The sequence below is a fragment of the Bos mutus genome, chromosome 11, assembly GCF_027580195.1.
Source record: "Bos mutus isolate GX-2022 chromosome 11, NWIPB_WYAK_1.1, whole genome shotgun sequence".
NCBI classification, from domain to species: Eukaryota; Metazoa; Chordata; class Mammalia; order Artiodactyla; family Bovidae; genus Bos; species Bos mutus.
In genome coordinates this window covers 69,477,897-69,497,824 of record NC_091627.1, presented here as the reverse complement: position 1 = coordinate 69,497,824, position 19,928 = coordinate 69,477,897, and the positions used below count along the sequence as shown (strand labels likewise).

Below are 19,928 nucleotides of genomic sequence, written 5' to 3'. Positions count from 1 at the left end.
CTTGAGTGCTGTTGTCATGGTGGTTGCTTTCACTGTTGTATAATTTAAGCCTTTTTTTTTCTGTGGTTAGCAACAACAGAAACAATCTAGTAACTTTCTAAATCCACAGCGCTAGCAGCCTGTCATTTAGCCAGCTTGGCCCCCCGGTCAGTTTTACCTTTCTTCTAACCAGTATGTGGGTTTGATAGTTCCATGGATTGATAGTCCCAAAGCTGTGTTATATACTGATCTTGGAGAAATAAGATTAGAGATGAAATCTGTTACCCTCCGTGTGATTCTGCAGTGAAGATACAGACTTTTGTATTTGGAACTGGTCATTCTGCAGAGGATCAATGTATGCCTCCCGAGTTTGCCCTGAGCACACCATCCCTGGAACTGCCTCCAAGCATATGAGGGAAAGCCCATGTTCATAGGATGCTTGTAAATAATGGAGAAGTATTTAAGACTGCCTTGAGAAATACAGGATGGCAAGGAGGCCACGCTGGAGGAGGCACTTGATACTAATTTGAAACCCCAAACCCCTGGCACTGAATTAACAGGTGTGCTTGTGCCGTCTTTGTGCATTTAATCAGCCATAATCTTCAGGTGTGCCCACATGTTTTTTTTTTTTTTTCTTTTTAACTCTTTCACATTCAGGGAGCCATTGTAATTGGCACACTCAACATCATTATTATCTGAACTCAATTTTATCACGAAGCATGTAGTTTCTATGTTTTTAAAACTGAATGGAGGACCTTAGAGTAATCACATTGATCTAACCTATAACTGATTTAAGATTTTGAAACAAAAAATTTGAGGGAAATAATCAGTAAGAAATGAATTTTTGTAGCAGTACAGTATGCACATAAATTTGTGTCCAGATCTTCAATGAGGTTATGTCCTGATAAACCCATCAGCAAGTTGAAAATGTCACAAGTCCAAAATGCATTTAATACACCTAACCTGTCGAGCACCATAGCTTAGCCTAGCCCGTCTTAAATGTGCTCAGAACCACTTAATATTAGTCTGACTCTAATAAAGCCCGTTTGATAATAAAGTGTTGTCTGTCTCATGTAATGTATAGTGTACATGTAATGTACACTAAAAGTGGAAGCCAGAAGGGCTGTAGGTGTATTTGCCCTCTTGGTTGTTTGCCCTCTTGATCACCTGGCTGACTGGAGCTGCTGCACAGCATCACAAAGCAGTATCATAATGCAGACTGGTACTCTGGGAAAAGATCAAAATTCACAGATTGAAGTATGGTTTCTACCGAATGCATATTGCTTTTGCAAAATTAAGTTGAACTATCCTAAGGGACTATATATGGGTATATGTGTGTGTGTCCACCCACATTTGAATTTTGCGAAGTAGTGTTTACATGTATTTCATGCGTTGCTCTGATGTTTTCAGTTTCTATTTTTTAATGCTAGTATTGATATCCTCCTGCTGCTGCTAAGTTGCTTCAGTATTGTCTGACCCTGTGCGACCCCATAGACGGCAGCCTACCAGGCTCCCCCGTCCCTGGAATTCTCCAGGCAAGAACACTGGAGTGGGTTGCCATTTCCTTCTCCAATTCATGAAACTGAAAAGTGAAAGTGAAGTCGCTCAGTTGTGTCCTACTCTTAGCGACCCCATGGACTGCAGCCTACCAGGCTCCTCCATCCATGGGATTTTCCAGGCAAGTGTACTAGAGTGGGGTGCCATCGCCTTCTCCGATATCCTAGTTCGAGTTTATAGCAAGTGTTGGAAGATCCTGTGGTAACAGGTTCATTTGAAAGTACATCTGCATGGTCTCTGTTTTGAAACTATGAATCACGATGATTAGAGTGATTATTTCATGTTTTGTTTTATTCACTCATTAGTGAATGAATGAATGAAGTAGTTATTGAGCATTCATTATGTGCCAGGTACTGAGAATAGCATTAGAAATACAACTGATCCTGCAACAATGCAGGGGTTAGTGATGCCAACCCTCCATGCAATAGAAAATCTGGATATAACTTTATAGTCAACCTTCTGTGTTGTGGTTCCTCTGTATGTGTGGTTTTGCATCTGCTGGATTCAGCCAACCACGAATCATACAGCACTGTAGCATCTACTGTTGAAAGAAATCCATGTATAAGTGGACCTGCACAATTCAGACCCATGTTGTTCAAGGGTCAACTGTATAGAGATAGATGATGAAGTGGAAACAAGCCTGTGGTCAGCAGAAAAGATTTTCTGTAGTTCTTGCAGAGGAGAGACAGTGTCAGTAGATGCAACAGAGTTTCACGGTGAGCAGGTGGTGCCCTGAATGGCATGATGGTGCCCAGCTCCCTCGGGGAGCCACCAGAAGTGAGAAGGATCTCAAGCGAGAGCCATAAGAGTAAATGAGGAGGGCCTCGAATGTCATGCCAAGGAGTTCAGTCCTTCGTCCTTCAAGCTAGTGGCTTTCTACACTTGAGTTCAGGAGAGTTTTTAGGTAGACTCATACTTGTTATTTCAGTATGTAAAATGGCAAGCCTGGAGCCACTCTGCATGAAACAGAATGGCCTCACCTGGTTTTTTTAGCCCCAAGGATCCTGAACCTTCTGGTGACTTAACCTGAGAACACTGGTAGGTGGGACTTGAGCCCTCCTGGGGACACCATGGAGGAAGGCCAAGGAGAACAGCTAGATGGAGGGAAGCCATTTAAGGAGACTGTCAATTTGTCTGGAGATGAGGAGGAGGCCCTAAAACTGGGGCGATGGCCAAGGGTTTGAGAAAGCAAGGACTTAAACTGGATCTCTAGGCCTTGCTCTGTAGTGGACTGTTGAGGGGTGGGGTGGGAAAGGGCAGCTGGGGGAGAGGGAGCTTGGTTCTGCTCATATGAAGCCTCATGCTAAGTTGTTTGCTCTGGTGCCAGAAGCTGGGGTATCTTCAGAGTTTCGTGGGGCATTTTGGTCGCAAATATGCAAGGCAGGTCACTGTTAATTTTTATTTGTTTTTGCTCTATCCCATGGCCTCCAGTTTTCAGGACTATATTATGTTTTCCTTAGCTTGCATTTGCCTCTATTCTCCCTGGCTTTGGGGAACCATATGGGCCCTAGGGCGCTCTCATCTGCTTCCCCACACACCTATGCGCAGGTCCTCCTAGGGCCTGAGCACCCGGCTACTCCTAGGTTTGAATTCAGGCATCCAGGGCTGCCCATCTCCGGTCTGATGCTGAGACAGGAGAGTGGCTTTTGAGGCCTGGAGTCTGGGATTAAATGCCTATTCTGCTGCTTACCAGCTGTAAGGTAGTAGACAAAGTTAATTCTATAGGATGAGAACCATAATATCCTCCCTATGGAACTGTTGAGAGAACTTTAACATGGAAGGTGCCAAGCTCAGCATCTGTACACGGTAGGCATGCGGTAGGGGCTGTGAATTATAACACTGCATTAGGAAGAAGGGTGGCATGATAACCCACTCCAGTATTCTTGCCTGGAGAATTCCACGGGCAGAGGAGTCTGGGGGCTACAGTCCGAGGGGTTGCAAAGAGTCGAACCCAACTGAGCACCTAAGACACACACACATTTGGAAGATCAGTCTTGTGAAGAGAGGGCTCCTCTCTCCTCCTACAAGGAGGCCTTGCATATTGAGAAATGACACATGAATGCACAGTGGGTGGATCAGAAGTCAAGTGGAAAAACAGGAACGCGGGCATATGTCTGATGGCCTGAAGACAGGGCTGACCTGTGCCCTTTTGTGCTGTGGTGTTCACAGGGCATTTGTGAGGCCAGGCCTTCTCCTGGGAGTGGGGAGGGGGTGGGGGAGGGCATTGGAAAAGCCTCATTTTTTTAATTAAAAAAAAACTCTTAAGAAGTTCTTCACATTTGTGTCTTCTCTTGCTGCATTTTCCTATTTTGGGGTTTTTGCACTCAGTGCACATTACATGATCAGAACCTTAAACGTTTCTTGAGAGAATGATTTAGGGAAAGCGTGTCATAAAAAATATTTTAAATCTTTTCTTGGAGTGGAGGTTGAGAAAAAAAATTTTTTTTCTCTGCAAATAGCTAAGATTGGAGGGAGCGGGAGGGATGGAGATGTAAGTGGGAGACTCGTGTTCCTTGGAGGGAGACAGACGAGCTTAGCATAAATCATCGAAGTCGAGGGACTTCCCTGGCCATCCAGGGGTTAAGACTCTGCCTTCCAATGCAGGGGACTTGGGTTCAATCCCTGGTTAGGGAACTAAGGTCCCACATGCTGTGGGGCACAGCCAAAAAAAAAAGAACATCCAAGTCAAGTTGCCTGCACTTGCTGGGAGAAGGCTGGTCCTCTGCGGGGGTTATTAGCTTTAGGGCCCTGTTCCCTTTTGTTGAGACAGCTGTAGTCTGGTATCAGGGGATAGTAAAGAAGAAATATTGCTAGATTTTCAGGGGGATTATTTGTAATACTCAAAATTTGTGTATCACTTTCATCTTGGGCAAGATTATAAAAATATTACTATAATATTAAGAGCAGTCTTCAGTAGGGGGCATTAGCCCCTGTTTCACAGATTTCAGTCTGAGATTTTCTGAATTAGGTTGTTATTTGCCCAGCCTGCCTGCTTTAGTGGTGGTATAAATCAGGGGCCCTGCGTTCCAGGGCAGTAATTGAAAGCCTCTGATGCCTATCTGTGACCCAGCTTCTCTAACTCCCTTGGAAATTGTCCTCCTTCCCATAAGTATTTGTTGGCCTCTGAACACCCTTTAATTCATGGAAAAAAGAATATTGTACCTCTCCCTGTTAGAGAATTATGAATAAGACTTTGAGATACCTTGAGTAAACTTAGAAGATTAGAACTACTGTAGGAACAGATATTAGAACAAAGCTTTTAGATTTTTTTTTTTAAAGTAATGAATACTCATTTGTGGCATCAGTGGTGATTAAGCAGACTTTAAAACCTTTCCTGATAGAGTCAAATGTCACCAATGTTTAATAGGAAAGCTGAATAAAGAATCAGATATTTTATAGCGTTCTTTCTTCTGATTGTCAAGCACAAGAGAAGTGTGACCAGTTTTAAAAGGGAGACCTAAGTGACCTATTTTTTTTAAAGGTCAAACATTTGTGTTAAGTAGTATACTAAAAAGGTATGATGGTATAAATTACCTTATAAGGTATGGAGGTATAAAATATATCCTAGATATGACTGTTGGTAGGTTATAGAAACAACTTGGAAAACATCTTTTGAAAAGTGGTACGTTTTATTTAAGGAAGGATGAAATTAAATTAGTAAAGGTATCCTAGGATCCTGCAAAGTGACTGGGCACTTTATTTAAATACCTACTGTCCCACTGCTCTTCTACTGTTATAGAAAAGCCAGACATTAAAGATGGGCATTAAAGTCTAGGGAAAATTATTTTTAGGTCCCAAAGCTGTTTATGGCATTGATGAAAGTGCTGCTGTCAATACTATTAGTGCAGTCCGGAGATTGGGATGCTGCTGGGCTTGGCTAGTTGAGACTTTAGAGAAATCATCTAGCCTCTCTCAGCTTCACTGTCCTCATTTGAAAAACAAGGAGGTGGACTGGTTAGATATAATAAGGTCCATAGGCCCCCATGGACATGTGGTACTGGAGAAGACTCTTGAGAGTCCCTTGGAGCTCAAACCTAAAGGAGATCAACCCTGAATAGTCATTGAAAGGACTGATGCTGAAGCTGAAGCTCCAGTACTTTGGCCATCTAATGTGGCCAAAGAGCCAAAATGTGAAGAGCCAACTCATTAGAAAAGACCCTGATGGTGGGAGAGATTGAGGGCAGGAGGAGAAGGGGGCGACAGAGGATGAGATGGTTGGATGCCATCACTGACTCAACGGACATGAGTTTGAGCAAACTCTAGAAGATAGTGAGAGACAGGGAAGCCTGGCGTGCTGCAGTCCATGGGGTCACAAAGAGTCGGACACAATTTAGTGACTGAACAACAATAGGCCCCCAAGAGTGTGTGTGGGCTCCTGAGGAGTTAGCAGACTGCCTTCCTGTGGTTGCCAGGGTGAGTTATGGCCTCTTTTCCCAGTGGTTTGTGTGTACACAGTGAGATGTAGACTGTGTATTGATAATAGCAACCTTTGTCCTTCTCCAGGAAATATTAAATGCCATGTGACTCTGACTCAAGTCCTAGTCTCTTGTTAATTTTTTGTAAACTTTTTATGTTTGATGAGTCAGAAATGCAGGCTCTTACAGAGTGTTAACAAGACTTTGAGTATAATCACGTCCAATTACAGGCCCTTCTTCTATGTAATGATTTTTGCCATTTGCCCTTCCATACTCTTACCTAGGCAGGATGGAGGACACTTTGATCAGTCAGAGCTGTGATCCATTGCTTAATGGGCCCTTTTTACATGAAAATTATTCTTGACAGAAAACTATGGATGTACCCACACTAAGAGGGTATCAGTGAGTCTGAATATTTCAGGAGAGTTGATGATGGAGTATCACAAAACCTTAGGAGTATGGAAAGCATTTCTGTTTAATATCTGCCAAGGTGATCCTGTGCACCTGTGGGCCTGCTCATGGAGACACTCACTCACACCTGTACCCACACCCAGATTGTATAGGTGTGTGCATGCCTGCTGAACTATGATGTGTTGCCACTGATTCTTCCTAACGTACCAAAAACTGCTATTACAAATTTGTGGTTTGGGGATTCGACCTCAAAGAGGCTGATTGAAAAAATAATTTTTGAACAATTTCATGAAAGTTGGGCATGTAGAGATCAGAAGGCCTGACGTTAGGGGTAACTGGGGTGAACGGAAGTGACTCTGGAGGACTATGTACGCAGACATGAGGCTTGGAGGCAATTTGGAGTCAATAAGTAATTTATTGGGACTTTTGTTGTAAAAATGGGAGTTGGCAGAATTCCCATCCAGGTTTTTCTTTTTTTCCTTCTTAAGGGTTAAAGAGAGGACTTGAAGGAATCAGTGTGTTGGTTGATAGCTTTTGAGAACGTTTTGTTCAAGTTTAGAGTCATAGGCACGAAACTTGGCCTTAGATCTGCTTTTATAGCCATGCCCAGTAGTGGGTTCCCCCTGAGACTGTAAGACCTTTTTAATTTTATTTTTAATTGTGGTTAAAAAAACTCATTACATAGAATTTACCATGTTAACCATTTTTAAGTGGACAGGTCAATAGTGTTAACTGTATTGACATTGTCATGCAACAAATCTCTAGAACATTTTTATCTTGCAAAACTGAAACTCTATTCCCGTTAAACAACAGCTCCCAGGTTCCCCCTCCCCCAACTCCTGGCAACCTCCATTCCACTTTCTATTTCCTCGAGTCTGACTGCTCTACATACCTCATGTGAGTGGAATCATACAATACCCATCTTTTATTTTTAACTTTTTTATTTTGAATTGGAGTATAGGTGATTGACAATGTCATGATAGTTTCAGGTGAATAGCGAAGGGACTCAGCCATACGTGTACATGTATCCATTCACCTCTGTACTCCCCTCCCATCCAGGCTGCCACATAACATTGAGCAGAGTTCCATGTACTGTAAGTACCCGTCTTTTTATGACTGGCTTATTGCATAATGTCCTTGTAATGACAGCATAATGTCCTTAGGGTTCTTCCATGTTGAAACATGTGACAGGATTTCCTTCTTTTTTGTATGTATATGCCACATTTTCTTTATCCATTCACTCCTTCATAGACATTTGGATTACTTCCACCTCTTGGCTGCTCTGAATAATGCTGCGGTGAACATGGGTGTGCAGATATCACTTTGAGATTCTGTTTTCAGTTGTCTTGGGTAAACCCAGAATTGACATTTCTGGATCATCTGTAATTCTATTCTTAATTCTTTGAGAAGCGATCATACTGTTTTCCATAGCAGTGGCACCGTTTTCCATTCCCGTTAGCAGTAGACAAGGGTTCCAGTTTATACCCATCCTTTATTGAAGCATTTATTGTTATTAAGTCAAAGGTGCAAGTGGAAAAAAGGTATCATCATGGTTATAAGGCCTGGTTTTCCTGGTAGATGGTAATTTAAAAGGGTGATAGAAATGGTAGCAAAAGATGAGTGGAGAGGTGGTTATAAGTGAGCATAGCAGGTTTTAGAAAAGAACCTAGTCTCTCTCCTCTCTCTCATTATTTACCTGTCATTGAAGTGCTAGCTATAGTGAAAAAATCCATTGGTCAGATTAAAAAAAAAAAAAAAAGCCTCCTGAGTAAACTGTTCCCCTGAACATCATAAGAACAATAGAGGAAAGTCCAGTGAAGAAAACTGAGAGAGGTCGGGGCCGGGGTGGGGGGGGCGGGGAGGGGGGTGTCTTTGCACAACAGGCCTTGGGATTCAGGTTTCTGGTAGCTGACTGAGTCCAGGTCTCTACTAGGCTGGGAGGGTGGTATCAAAGAGGCCAGTACCATAGTCCAGGGCCTCCTTGTCTCTCTGCTGGTACAAGTTGGATATCAGAAAGATATGGGCCATCTGCCACTTAGTACCAGCCTGTAGGCTCCGTAGGCTTGGTGTTGGATGCTAGACAGGAGGCAGGTTGGATGCTGCAAAGGAGGCAGGTTGGATGCTGGAAGGGAGGTAGGAGATGGGATGAGTGTGCCCTTTCTCTGATTTCAAGCCCTGGACTCACTTCCCTGACCATAAGGCACAAGAAATGCGTGCCACTTCCTTTGTCCTCAGCCCCTGTTACCTTCAGGTTTTCCCTGGAAATGAAAGAGCAGCAAAGATTCAGAAGGCGTGCTTTCTGATTGCTGGTGTGCAGCAACTACCTGTGTCTCTGGGCATGCTGCTCTGGGCCTTGTTTTTCTTCTCTGTAAATAAGATGGTTGGCTCAGATGGGTGAATTTTGAGAAGGCCCTTTTTGACCCCGGTTTGGAGCTCTAGCTCTCATCCTCTTGTGAAAGATTAAGGTATGGACAAGGGAGTATAACATAAGGTGGACAGGCCCTGCAGTTCACCATAGAGTGTCAGTTCCCTTCACAGAGCCCTGACTCTGTTCTGTGTTCAGGCTTCTGATGTGGCTGTATCGCTTTTGAACAGTTGTTTCTTAGAGGATACTGGACTAGGTGTGAAGATTATGTGAGACTTGCGTCTTCCCTAAAACAGATCATGATGTATTTCCAAGAGCATTGTATCCATAGGACCCTGGAGATTTGGTGCTTCAGATCCCTTGGTTTTTAGCGAGAACGTTGTGAGCAGCCGAGGGACTTGAGTCAGGTCAGCAAGGCTGGTCAGCGTCAGTGGCTGAGACTGCAGCCCACTTTTCACTTCTGTGTAGCTGGTGCACTTTCCATTATTTTAATTAGGTAGATAAGACCGGTTCTTGGGAAGAGATAAGCAGTACTCTAGGGCAGCGGCAGCCCATGAAAGGTGCCAGACAAGGGGGGCCGACAGTGCAGGTGTAGGGTTTCTGAGAAAGAGCCAGAATCCCAGCTAGGATAGTCTGGGAAGCCTTCCTGGAGGAGGGAAGTTTTGAGCTGGGCTTGAAGGATGGGTGGACTTCAGACAGAGGGAGAGGAGAGGGGAGTGCCAGGACTGGAGGCGTGGAGATGGGAAAGCCTGAGACAGGTGATGGGGCAGGGACTGGTCTGGCTGAAGCAGACAGACAGGTAGGACGAGGGGATGGGGACTGACATTTATGGGGCATCTGTCTGGTGTCAGGCACAGCATCTGGCCCTTTACCTATGCATCTCAGCATGCTGAGCAGGGGAATGACACCCTAACCAAGTACTTGTTTGAGGAAGTCACTCCCCCGCCACTCAACACCATCTATACTTGGGACCCTGTCCTCCTTAGAGTAAAAGTCAACTACATTTAGATCTGGTGGAAAAGTACTTGGTTTCGCTTGGGAAGAAAAAGAGCATGGGGAAGGATTGTCAGTTCCTGTAAAGAAGGTCTCCGAGGTAGTTGATAGTATTTCATTCTTTCATCGTAGGCCTGGAGCCTGCCTCCCAGTTAATGCCAGCTGGCGGGCCTTGGCACTACTGAGTGACTGGGCGGACAATGAATTATTCAGGGCCTGTGCCCAGTGGGTGGCTGCCTCACCAGGCCCTGTGGGAAGGAGGCTGTGCTATCTCCTTGAGGGATCAGCAGAGGCTCAGGTGCTGAGAATGAAGAATGACTGCTCCCTTAAAGTATTTCACGCTTCGTCATGCTGGGGCCGTGAGCACTCTTCCATGGCCCTGCAACTGGGTTATCGGGGCCTGTTTTTCCAAGAGCAAGAAATCACATTTCTGCACCCCCCTTCCCCCCGCAATTAATAAACGCACTTACACTCGTGTTCGTATGGCACACGTTGGCAGAGATGTGGTGAGAAGCCACATTGAAACTGCTGACAGGATGGTGTGGCAACAGAGAGCGTTTGGGTGGAAGGAAGCCTGCTCTGCTCTGTTCTTCTCTCAGCAGGAAGAAAAGTACTGTTGTTGATCCATTCAGAGTGGTCCTCGCTGTGACTGTCACTAACCTAACTGTTAGGCATTACCACATCTTTGCATTTGGGTGTGTATGCGTGTGTTCTGTGTCCTCCACTAGGCTGAAAGTGCCTGCAGAGAAGAAATCACTTATAACGCTGTAGGTCCTTCCAATGGCCGGAGCTGGGGACATGGGGGGCCGAGAACTTGCTGGAGGGGTTGGCTTTTGCACTCCCCAGACCAGGAGGGGCGGGGCCTATGTCTTAAATGGAGTTTGCACCCCCTACTCCCTTTCCCTCCTTTCCTCTCCAGGTGCCTGTTCAGCCTGCTGTATTCCTCTTATTACAGCCTGGTCTGTGTTAAGCTCCTGGAAAAGATAAAGTGGGTGTGAATACCGGTGGGCAGGGTCCAAAGGCCTATTTTCACAAAGAATAGATTTGTATTTCCTCTTTTCCCGGGTCTTTCCCACGAGTTGTGCCACCAGGAAGCAGCGTCTTGTCACTGTCCCATCTGCCCCTTTGTGAAACGCTGGCCTGATGGCTCTGAACACCTGGGTGTCAGCCTTTCCCCTCCAACTTGGAGGTGGGGAGCAGAACCAGAAATCCTGGGCAAGAGCAGACCTGGCCCCAACTGCATTCCTCACATGTTCTTTCCTTTGAACCACTCTACCTGTGTACAGGAGCCTTGGCTCTGCCTGGTGTTGTATATTCACAGGCATAGCAACACCTGTTTGCCAAAGGTGGGGCTTCTAGACTGGGGCATTCTTTTGCCTGTATGGGGAAGCTTTGCATGTACAGATAACAGATGAGATAAGAATGCAGGATTAGCTTTGGCTGGGCTAGAAGATTCAAAAAACTGCATTCCTTCCTTCTCCGGGACCTTGGGTGCTTGTTACTGAGTGTAACTTGCCATTTTTTCTCCTTCTCAGCAGAGATGTCGGTCGTTTGTATTCAGTTCTGCTGTGACCCGTGAAACAAGAAACAGGAAAAGGATATAAATAAAAATTAGGTTTGCCTGCTTATTTCAGCCATATATAACTAGATGATTTTGTGGGAGGGGTGAGTGAGGTGTGTGTGTGTAAAGAGAGAGATCCATCCATCCATCCATCATCTTCAAGGCACAGAGACAGCAGTTGTGGATGCAAAATACCTTTAGCCCTCCCTTTAATCTTTGTTCTAGTTACTCTTAGTCTTGAAGTATCATATCTGATGTGCGTGTGTGCTCACTTGTGTCTCACTCTTTGTGACTCCATGGACTGTAGCCTGCCAGGCTTCTCTATCCATGGAATTTTCCAGGTGAGAATACTGGGGTGGGTTGCCATTTCCCTCTCAAGGAGATTTTCCTGACCCAGGGATCGAACCCGCATGTCTTGTAACTCCTGCATTGGCAGGTGGGTTCTTTACCACTGCACCACCCAGGAAGCATCAGCCCCACCTCAGAAGAACATTGGCCTTTCTAAAAACATAGGCCTTTTGTAACTTGTTTTATAGTGAGTACTGTGTTCTTACTATCTCTGAGATATTATTACTTTGACTATAAAATATGGTTTTGAATATGCCTTTCCCAGTGCATAATAGGGTGAGTTAAAGAAAAGGGAATGGGGTTTGTGAGTGCTTTCCAGGTGGAGGACTGGTCTTGCTCTTCCAAGTTGCCCTTGTCCCCACATCCAAAGGGATTCCCAGCCCGAGAACAGTGGTTTCATATGGAACCTGCAGCATCCTCCAGCTGGGAGCCTTCTTGGTGAAGAGGTGGGGCAGAATTAGTTTTGAGATTTCCTCCATGAGATGTTTAAAGACTATTACTCATAGCTGCTATGATGGCACTAAGATCTCTAAACATTTAACTCACTTAATTATACTCACTCAGTGAGGTTGGTACCATTTTTGTGCCAGTTTTTCAGTCTCAGAGAATCACAACAGTTAGAAAGTGGCAGAGCCAGCTGCCTAGATTCCAAGTCTGTCTTTAACTACTTTTCCCTCCTCTAGCTTTGCATTTCCAAGCCCTGACCCAGACCCTCAGTGGGCAGTGCTCCAGGGTTAAGTGTTGGGGTGGTCTCAGCCCTGATCCCGGAGTCGTGTGGGTTGTGAGGGAAGGGGAAGTGCTGCTGACTGCTTCCAGCTGCCCAGGCCCTGAAAATGGAGACATTCTGGAGAGGCTGGCAGGCAGGGAGCGATGGCACAGAAATGCCAGCGTCACAGATGTGTCTGCCAGTGGGACTTTGTGAGAATTGCTCTTTGTGGTGGAAAGAGGAGGTTTCAGATAATTTCTTGTTTCGGGGTTTTGGCTGGATTATGGTTGTATACTTGGTTGGTTGGTTGAGTTTTCTTCTAAGTGAGGCCCTTTCGACTGAGAAAAGGGATTTTTTTTTCCTTTCCTGAGAGCAGCTGCTTGCTGAGCAGGCTGTGGGGAGTAAGGGCAACGGTAATAGGTAGTTATTGTGTGGGAGGCTCTCCAGGCATTATGTATGGAAATAGAAGGAGAATGAAGACTGGAGGAGGTGGGCAGGAGGCTCCTGGAGGAGGGAGTGGCTGGACCAGAGAGGTAAGACAGACTGAGAATCAGGCAGATGAGACAGAACGATAATGATTGGAAGCTTGCTGGTCTGTCTGGCCACATGCTTGGAAGAGGATTATTTTTGTAGTAGTATTTTGGTTTCCTGTAAAGAACCGCTTGGGAGAAATTGGCTGTGGTCGTCCAACTGTCAAGAGATTTGACGGCAGTGAGCACGAAAGACAGATCTGGAAACCACAGAAGAAAGTGGCAGAGAATTTGGCAAAACAGTTTGTATGTGAAACCTTGTTTTCTGTCGCTCCCTGTTCCTACCACTGCTTTCCCAGCTTTTCAAGTCCTTGAATGTGCACAGATCCCATCACAGCTTAGCATTTTGGCCATCCTCCCCAGACATTTCAATCTCGCTAATGTTTAGATGTTCAGGAAATGAACACCCCGTGGTTTATACCCTGTCAAGCTTGCTGTGATGCAGGAAAAGCATTCCTTTTTTTTTTCCTTTTGACCTCCCAGACTACGTAAAGCCTTTTGGCACAACCAGAGGTTTAATCTCAACCCCTTAGTGTTCTCACATGCTCCATGCTAAATCATACTGAATGTTAGTTACAGGTCCACCAATTATGAGAAAAGGAAGAAAAACAAGACCAAACAAAACCTGTTCACAACAAGAGGACCCTCCAAGTGGTGACTTCGGTGTGAACCAGCAGAGAATGTGCCTGATCCTGACCCAAACCGAGTTTTGTCTAGGCGTGTGGAGGCTGTCTTGGGTTTTAGGTTCACCTTAATACCATTTCAAGAGTCTTAGGGCTTCCCGCATGGCTCAGCAATAAAGATCCATCTGCCAATGCAAGAGACGCAGGTTCAATCCCTGGGTCGGGAAGATCTCCCAGAGGAGAAAATGCAACCCACTCCAGTATTCTTGCCTGGGAAATCCCATGGACAGAGGAGCCTGGCAGGCTACAGTCTATGGGGTCACAAAGAGGTAAACATGACTTAGCAACTAAACAACAACAGGATTTTTCTGAGAAGCGCAGACACCATTAGTTAGCTGATATTACACTCTGAACACCTAGGAGAAACAGCACTAGACCAGTAGGTCTGCTGTCCAGCTGTGGCTCCGACTCAGCACCTGTGGGCCCTGGGCCCGCTATCTCTCTCTGAACCTTAGTTCCCTTGTCTGAAAAATGGACACCATACCTACCTTACTTGAGAAGATGCATGTGAAGGGTACAAGGTGCTATAATAATGTGATGTTGTTATTGTTATGGCCACTCAGTTTATGTGGAGATTGAACCAAAATCACTCATACTTTTAGAACCAGAAGGAGTTTTTATGACCATATATTCCAACCTGTTTGATTTGGGGGCGAGGATTGCAAGGTCCAGGGTGGTAAGGCACCCATGCAATTACTTAGCTCCTTGGGAGACCCTCAGGAGTTGAGGTGATCCTGAGTACCTGTCTGTGGACTTGAGTCTTTCCACCACACCCTAGCACTTCTGATTTGTGCTGTCTGCAGATAACCATAGCGACTGGGCTTTTCCCGTTCTGTCATCACAAAGATAGCAGATACATGTTACTTGGGCTTCAGTTGCTTTAGTCCCATAGCTGACTTGACCAGTTGTGTCCATTCATTACACCTTGGAACCGTTTTTTGTTTTTTTTTTCTTGGCAGTGCCATAAGGCTTGCAGGATCTTAGTCCCCTGACCAGGGATCAAACCTGTGCCCTCAGTAGTGAAAATGCCGAGTTGTAATCACTGGCTGCTGCTACTGCTGCTAAGTCACTTCAGTCGTGTCTGACTCTGAGCGACCCCATAGACGGCAGCCCACCAGGCTCTGCCATCCCTGGGATTCTCCAGGCAAGAACATTGGAGTGGGTTGCCATTTCCTTCTCCAATGCATGAAAGTGAAAAGTGAAAGTGAAGTCGCTCAGTCGTGTCCGACTCTTTGCGACCCCATGGACTGCAGCCTACCAGGCTCCTCCATCAATGGGATTTTCCAGGCAAGAGTACTGGAGTGGGTTGCCATTGCCTTCTCCGACCACCAGGGAATTCTCACGCCTTGAAATCTTGATGCAACCTGAAGGCAGGCACAACCAGTCCTCAGGGCTGGCCATGCGTGTTGATATCCTTGGCATGGGGGAGGGACAGTAATTTTTTAAGTTAGAGAAGATCGGCGGGGATAGGCCAAAATGGCAGGGGCTGTTTCTGTGGGCAGCTTAACTGTTGAGCGTTTTGACCCCTGATGTTCCTGACGCCATCTGATGTTCCTATTCACATGCTGCATGGTTCTGCCATAGGTGTCCTCAGGATTCTTTTTCATAGGTCACTATAAATAAAACTGTGACTTGGACCCTTGATTTCTTGCTTTATCAAGTTGGAGTTGGGCAAAGAGTGAAAGTGAAGTTGCTCAGTCGTGTCTGACTCTTTGCGACACCACAGACTGTAGCCGGCCAGTCTCCTCTGTGCATGGGATTTTCCAGGCAGGAATACTGGAGTGGGTAGCCATTCCCTTCTCCAGGGGATCTTCCTGACCCAGGGATCAAACCCGGGTCTTCCACGTAGCAGGCAGAGTCTTTACCATCTGAGCCACCTTAAAGAGCCTTAGAGATGGGCAAGCTCCTTTAAATTCCTCCTTTCCTCCTCAGAATATCTCTAGCCCTCTGGCCTCTGAAGGTAAGGGGGCCCCCTCTTGGCTAAGACAGCCTGTCCACACCTGTGAGCCGTTTCCCATCGGCTTTTTCCTGCCTGCACCAGCTTGAGGTTGAAGCGAAGGACATGCCAGCCGGACCGGCCCTAGAACCCTTTCCTAGTCCTGAAGCTCTCTTCCCTCATCTTGACTTCACCATAGCTACCTTCTTGTCCTCCATCTTCCCTCTTGTTCTCCAACTCCCCGTGGCCTCGCTTCAGCTCGTATTATCCCCATGACCTAATTCACACACTGGACCACCTGTTCTCTGTTCCTTGCTCTTTCTGCAGCACGTGCTGCCATCTGTCTGCCACCTTTCCTGCTTGAGTATCTCTTCCCCTCTCTGACTCCCTTGGTATCTCCACTGTTGTTTCTCCTTCCTCCCAGACACCAGCTTTCCCCACAACTCCCTGCTCGGCTACTTGCCTCTTATGCCCTTTCCTAGACCTCAGCTACTGCAGTCTCCACTCTGACCCTGTACGTGGACTTTATCTTCAGCCTTGAGCTCTGTTTCCACGTCCCTGACCACATCTGGACATATCACCCCATGGAGCTGCAGCCTGTCTGGAAGGAAGTGTTCAACCCACCCTGTACACCATGGCCATCTCTAAAATCCCCAGAGTCTGAAGTTCAACCCTGACCTTTGAACCTCCCGATGACTTTGAAGTCCTATAGGACTCGAGTTGGTTACCAAAGTCCTGTGGATTAACTCTTGCATCAGCCCATTCCTTTCTGTTTCTATTGCCACATGCTAACTAGCCTTTTGACCTGGACAACTGCAGTGAACACCTAAGTGACCTTGCTGCCTTTGGTCTCTCTGCTTTCTATTAATTCTACCTACCCTACCCTGCCAATTAATCATCCCTATAGCCCAACCCAGACCCTGTCCACCTCTGGTTCACAAATTTCTGTGGTTCCAAACCTGACTCTTTTGGCTTCTCTCTTGCCCTATCCCCCGCTGGTGCAGTTCCTTCAGTGCAGTCCCGCTCTTTTACTTGGGCTGCTCCCCGCCCCCAACTAGGAGAGGGGCTTCCCCCTCATCTTATTCTGTAGAGGGTCTGCCTGTGCTCCACGGTCTGGCCAGATGCCTGTCTCTCCTGGAGTTGTTCGTTCCTGCCTCCCTAGGCAGGTGTGCCCTTGTCTTCTGAACTCTAGTAGGTCCCCTGCCGACCCCACCTTCTGTTCTTCTGGTTTCGGACTATTGGCATACGTATCTGTCCCATTTCTTTTGGCCACCAGCTCTCCCAGTCATCTCTGACACCTCCAAAAACACCAGGCAGCGTGCCCTGCACACAGTTGGTGTCCAGGAGATACTGCATGGAATAAAGACTGAGCGCCTCTGGCCTGCCTTTCCCTTCTCCTCCCTGCTGAGGTGGAGGTGGTCACGTGAGCCATTAGGGTTGGGTCCTTTCTTCTTCCTTGGCCCCATCACACCAGACATTCTCACGTTTCACGTCTTGCCCCTAGGGGGTTATTTAACCCTTTGCTAACCTCAAAACCTTTCTAATATTTACACATGTTCACTTTGCCTGGCTTGTTCGAAGTCTGCTCTTTAGGATCAAATGTGGCTACAATAGTCCCAGCCGTCCCCTCCGCCATATCACATGTAACCTGGCTAATTAGAAAGCTTATTTTACCTAGTTCCCTATATCAGAGGGAACTGAAAGGGAGACTAAGAGTGGGGTGACTCATACTCTATTCACTAAGTGGCTTAAAGATTTAAATTGTGTTGTAAGTTGGCAAGCACTTTGCAGTCCCATTTTCTGTACCCATAGCTAGACACTTAAGAGACTTACCACACCACCAATATATTTAATAGTGAAGAGGGGCCTGTTAGGAGGACATTTTCAGTTCTGCCCTTTGTAGCTTTGATGTGATACATAGGGGGAAAATAAAATACTCCTAATTGTGAATACTATGATGACTTTTAGGGCATTTTCACATCATTCCCTCAGTAATCTTGTGGGTAGGCATTAATTATCCCTGCCTGACAGTGGAGATTTAGAAAGAATCCAGGGTTTCTTCTAAGGTCATAAGTGATTAAGCGGCTTGGCCAGGACTAGAAACTCAAGTCTTGGGAATCCTCCTCAAGTGCTGCTTCCAAGATCCCACATTTTGCCACCTTGCTGTCAGTGTTTTGAACTGCAGTAAAGTGGCTTTAGAAAATGCTCTACCTCTTGGAGGAGGAATAGCTTCGAATCCTGGGACTGGCTTTAGCACGCTGAGGGTTGACACTGGATGTATTAAAAACCCAGCAGTGTGGATGGGAGGAATGGAGGTTGTTCCAAGTTGAGCAGTTAGCTGGATGCTGGATTTGTTTTAACTTTAGCCCTGAATAGGATGCAGTTGCTTGAATTACAAGTGCCCTGGGGACTAAAGTAAACCTGTGGTGGAGGCCCACCTCTTTAGTGCAGGTTGGAATCCTTTAGGAATGAAATTACCTTCTTCAGCAAGTATGGCTGCAAGGCTCCACGCTTGAAACCCCAAGTTTGTAATTTGTTGTCTGCCTGTAGTTACTAAAAAAGGGGATGGCTGGGCGCGGGGTAATTAGGGTCAGTTATTTTCCAAGAACACATTTTGATCACTGTTCTATGTTGGGGGCTTCCCTGGTGGCTCAGACTGTAAAGAATCTGCCTGCAATGCTGGAGACCCGTGTTCCATCCCAGGGTCAGGAAGATCCCCTGGAGAAGGGAATGGCAACCCACCCAAGTATTCTTGCCTGGAGAATTCCATGGACAGAGGATCCTGGGGGGGGGGGGGACACCCCATGGGGTCGCAAAGAGTCGGACACGACTGAGCAACTAACACAGACATTTCCTATGTAGAGGATTTTATTTTGAGTTGAGATTGGTGGGAGAAGCCAGGGAGGAGAGTTTTAAAGTCCTGAAGAACTCAAAAACTGAAAGGTTTCGTTTTAAAAATCACAATAGGATTTGAGCGGGGTTTCTTTTATCTCCTCACTGGTTCCTCAGATCATCCAGGTCAGTGATCCCGGAGGTGTTTACCTGTGTACCTTTCTCCCACAATGCCTTGCAACATGGTGCTCCCAGAAATCTTGCGTCGTTACTGTTATGGGGCTGGTGTTACCCAGAGACCCTCCGCTTAACATGGCGTGCCGGCAGCAGAAGCCTGCTGAGAAGATCCTTCCGTGAGACTGAACTTACAGCGCTCCCCCCATCCCCTCGCTGTGTCCCTGCCCCGGAGCCCAGAGAGACTTTGTTTTACTTTCACCCGCCGACACGGTGCCACCGCCGCGTGGTCGGCGCCCGCGCGCTGAAGACAACGAGCGCCCAGGTGCGCGGTCCGCGTGGCCTCCTCAGACGCTGCCTAGTGGATGAGCCGCCGCGGCCGGGGACCTGCGGGACTCCTGACCCTCCAGGGCCGCCTTCTTTTCCTGTGATAGTAATCGGAGACTTTTCCGTTACGTGAGGCTCTCAACAAAAGATTGTAATTCCAGCAGCTTGGTTCGGGAAGGTACCACCGCAGCAGGCGCGTCCTGGACCCGGCCTGGGGGTCGGCGGCTCCGCGGCGGCCGATGGGTGGGGGGCCGCGGCCCGCCGGCCTCCCCCGCGCCCCTCGTGGTACAGCCTGCGTTTCCTCTACAATGCTGTTATGCTAATCAGGTGACATCACCGCCCAGCGCACGGCGAGTGGCTCCTGATTAAATTACAAACCGGCGGCCGCCACGGGCAGCGGGGAGGAGGTGTGTGCGCTGCGCCCGCGAGCTCCTGGGCTCGGCGACTAGGGCATACTCAGGATTGGCCGTATTTTTAAAAAATTTTAAGTGGGATTTGCGGCCTCCCTCCCTCCGCCCTCCCGCCCGTTCTCGGTAATTTATTTCAAGCCTGGAGCCAAGGGCCACAAAAGGAAGGAAAGCCACAGGAATTGGATGCGTGAGTGACCGGGCTAAGGTAGACTCTCCTGCGGCCAGCTTCCTATCAGATCACCCTGCTGGTCTTTCACACCGGCATGGGGCTTGCCTAAGGTCCAGCCCTTTTCGCCGGGGCCGAAAGCCAGGCGTTGCGGAAGCCGCTGCGTGCTGAATGGGGGTAGGAGGAGGCCGGAGAGGGATTTCCACCGTTCAGCCCGCCGGGGCGTTACGCTGGGCATAATGGAATTGCAGAGGACGTCTAGCATCTCCGGGCCGCTGTCGCCGGCTTATACGGGGCAGGTGCCTTACAACTTCAACCAGCTGGAAGGGAGATTCAAGCAGCTCCAAGGTAAGCTCCGCACTCTAAGGCCGGGCCTGCCCTGGAGTCGTGCCTCCGGGGTTCTGAAGCTTTATTTGTGCCATATGGTACGTGACCCTGCTGAAGCCCGGCGGCCGCATGCCCAGCTCCAAAGCCTCTGGTTGGCTGCAGGCAGCCCATGCACTACTTAAAGGAGACGGTTTCTCACTCTTGACTC

At 47.2% G+C, this 19,928-nt stretch overlaps 1 protein-coding gene across 5 annotated transcripts in view; it reads left to right on the top strand.

The window, feature by feature from the left end:
• The window catches only part of SPTBN1 (spectrin beta, non-erythrocytic 1), a 211,475-nt gene that overhangs the window by 77,236 nt on the left and 114,311 nt on the right, over nucleotides 1–19,928 (top strand). Inside the window, exon 1 of one of the 5 annotated variants that reach the window (XM_005907307.3) lies at nucleotides 19,317–19,741. The exons of the other annotated variants lie outside the window; for them this stretch is intronic. Coding sequence (XP_005907369.2) covers nucleotides 19,633–19,741 — 109 coding nt within the window. The 5' untranslated portion in view covers nucleotides 19,317–19,632. Of the gene's footprint in view, nucleotides 1–19,316; nucleotides 19,742–19,928 lie in introns of those variants that run through there. 5 annotated transcript variants of the gene reach the window in all.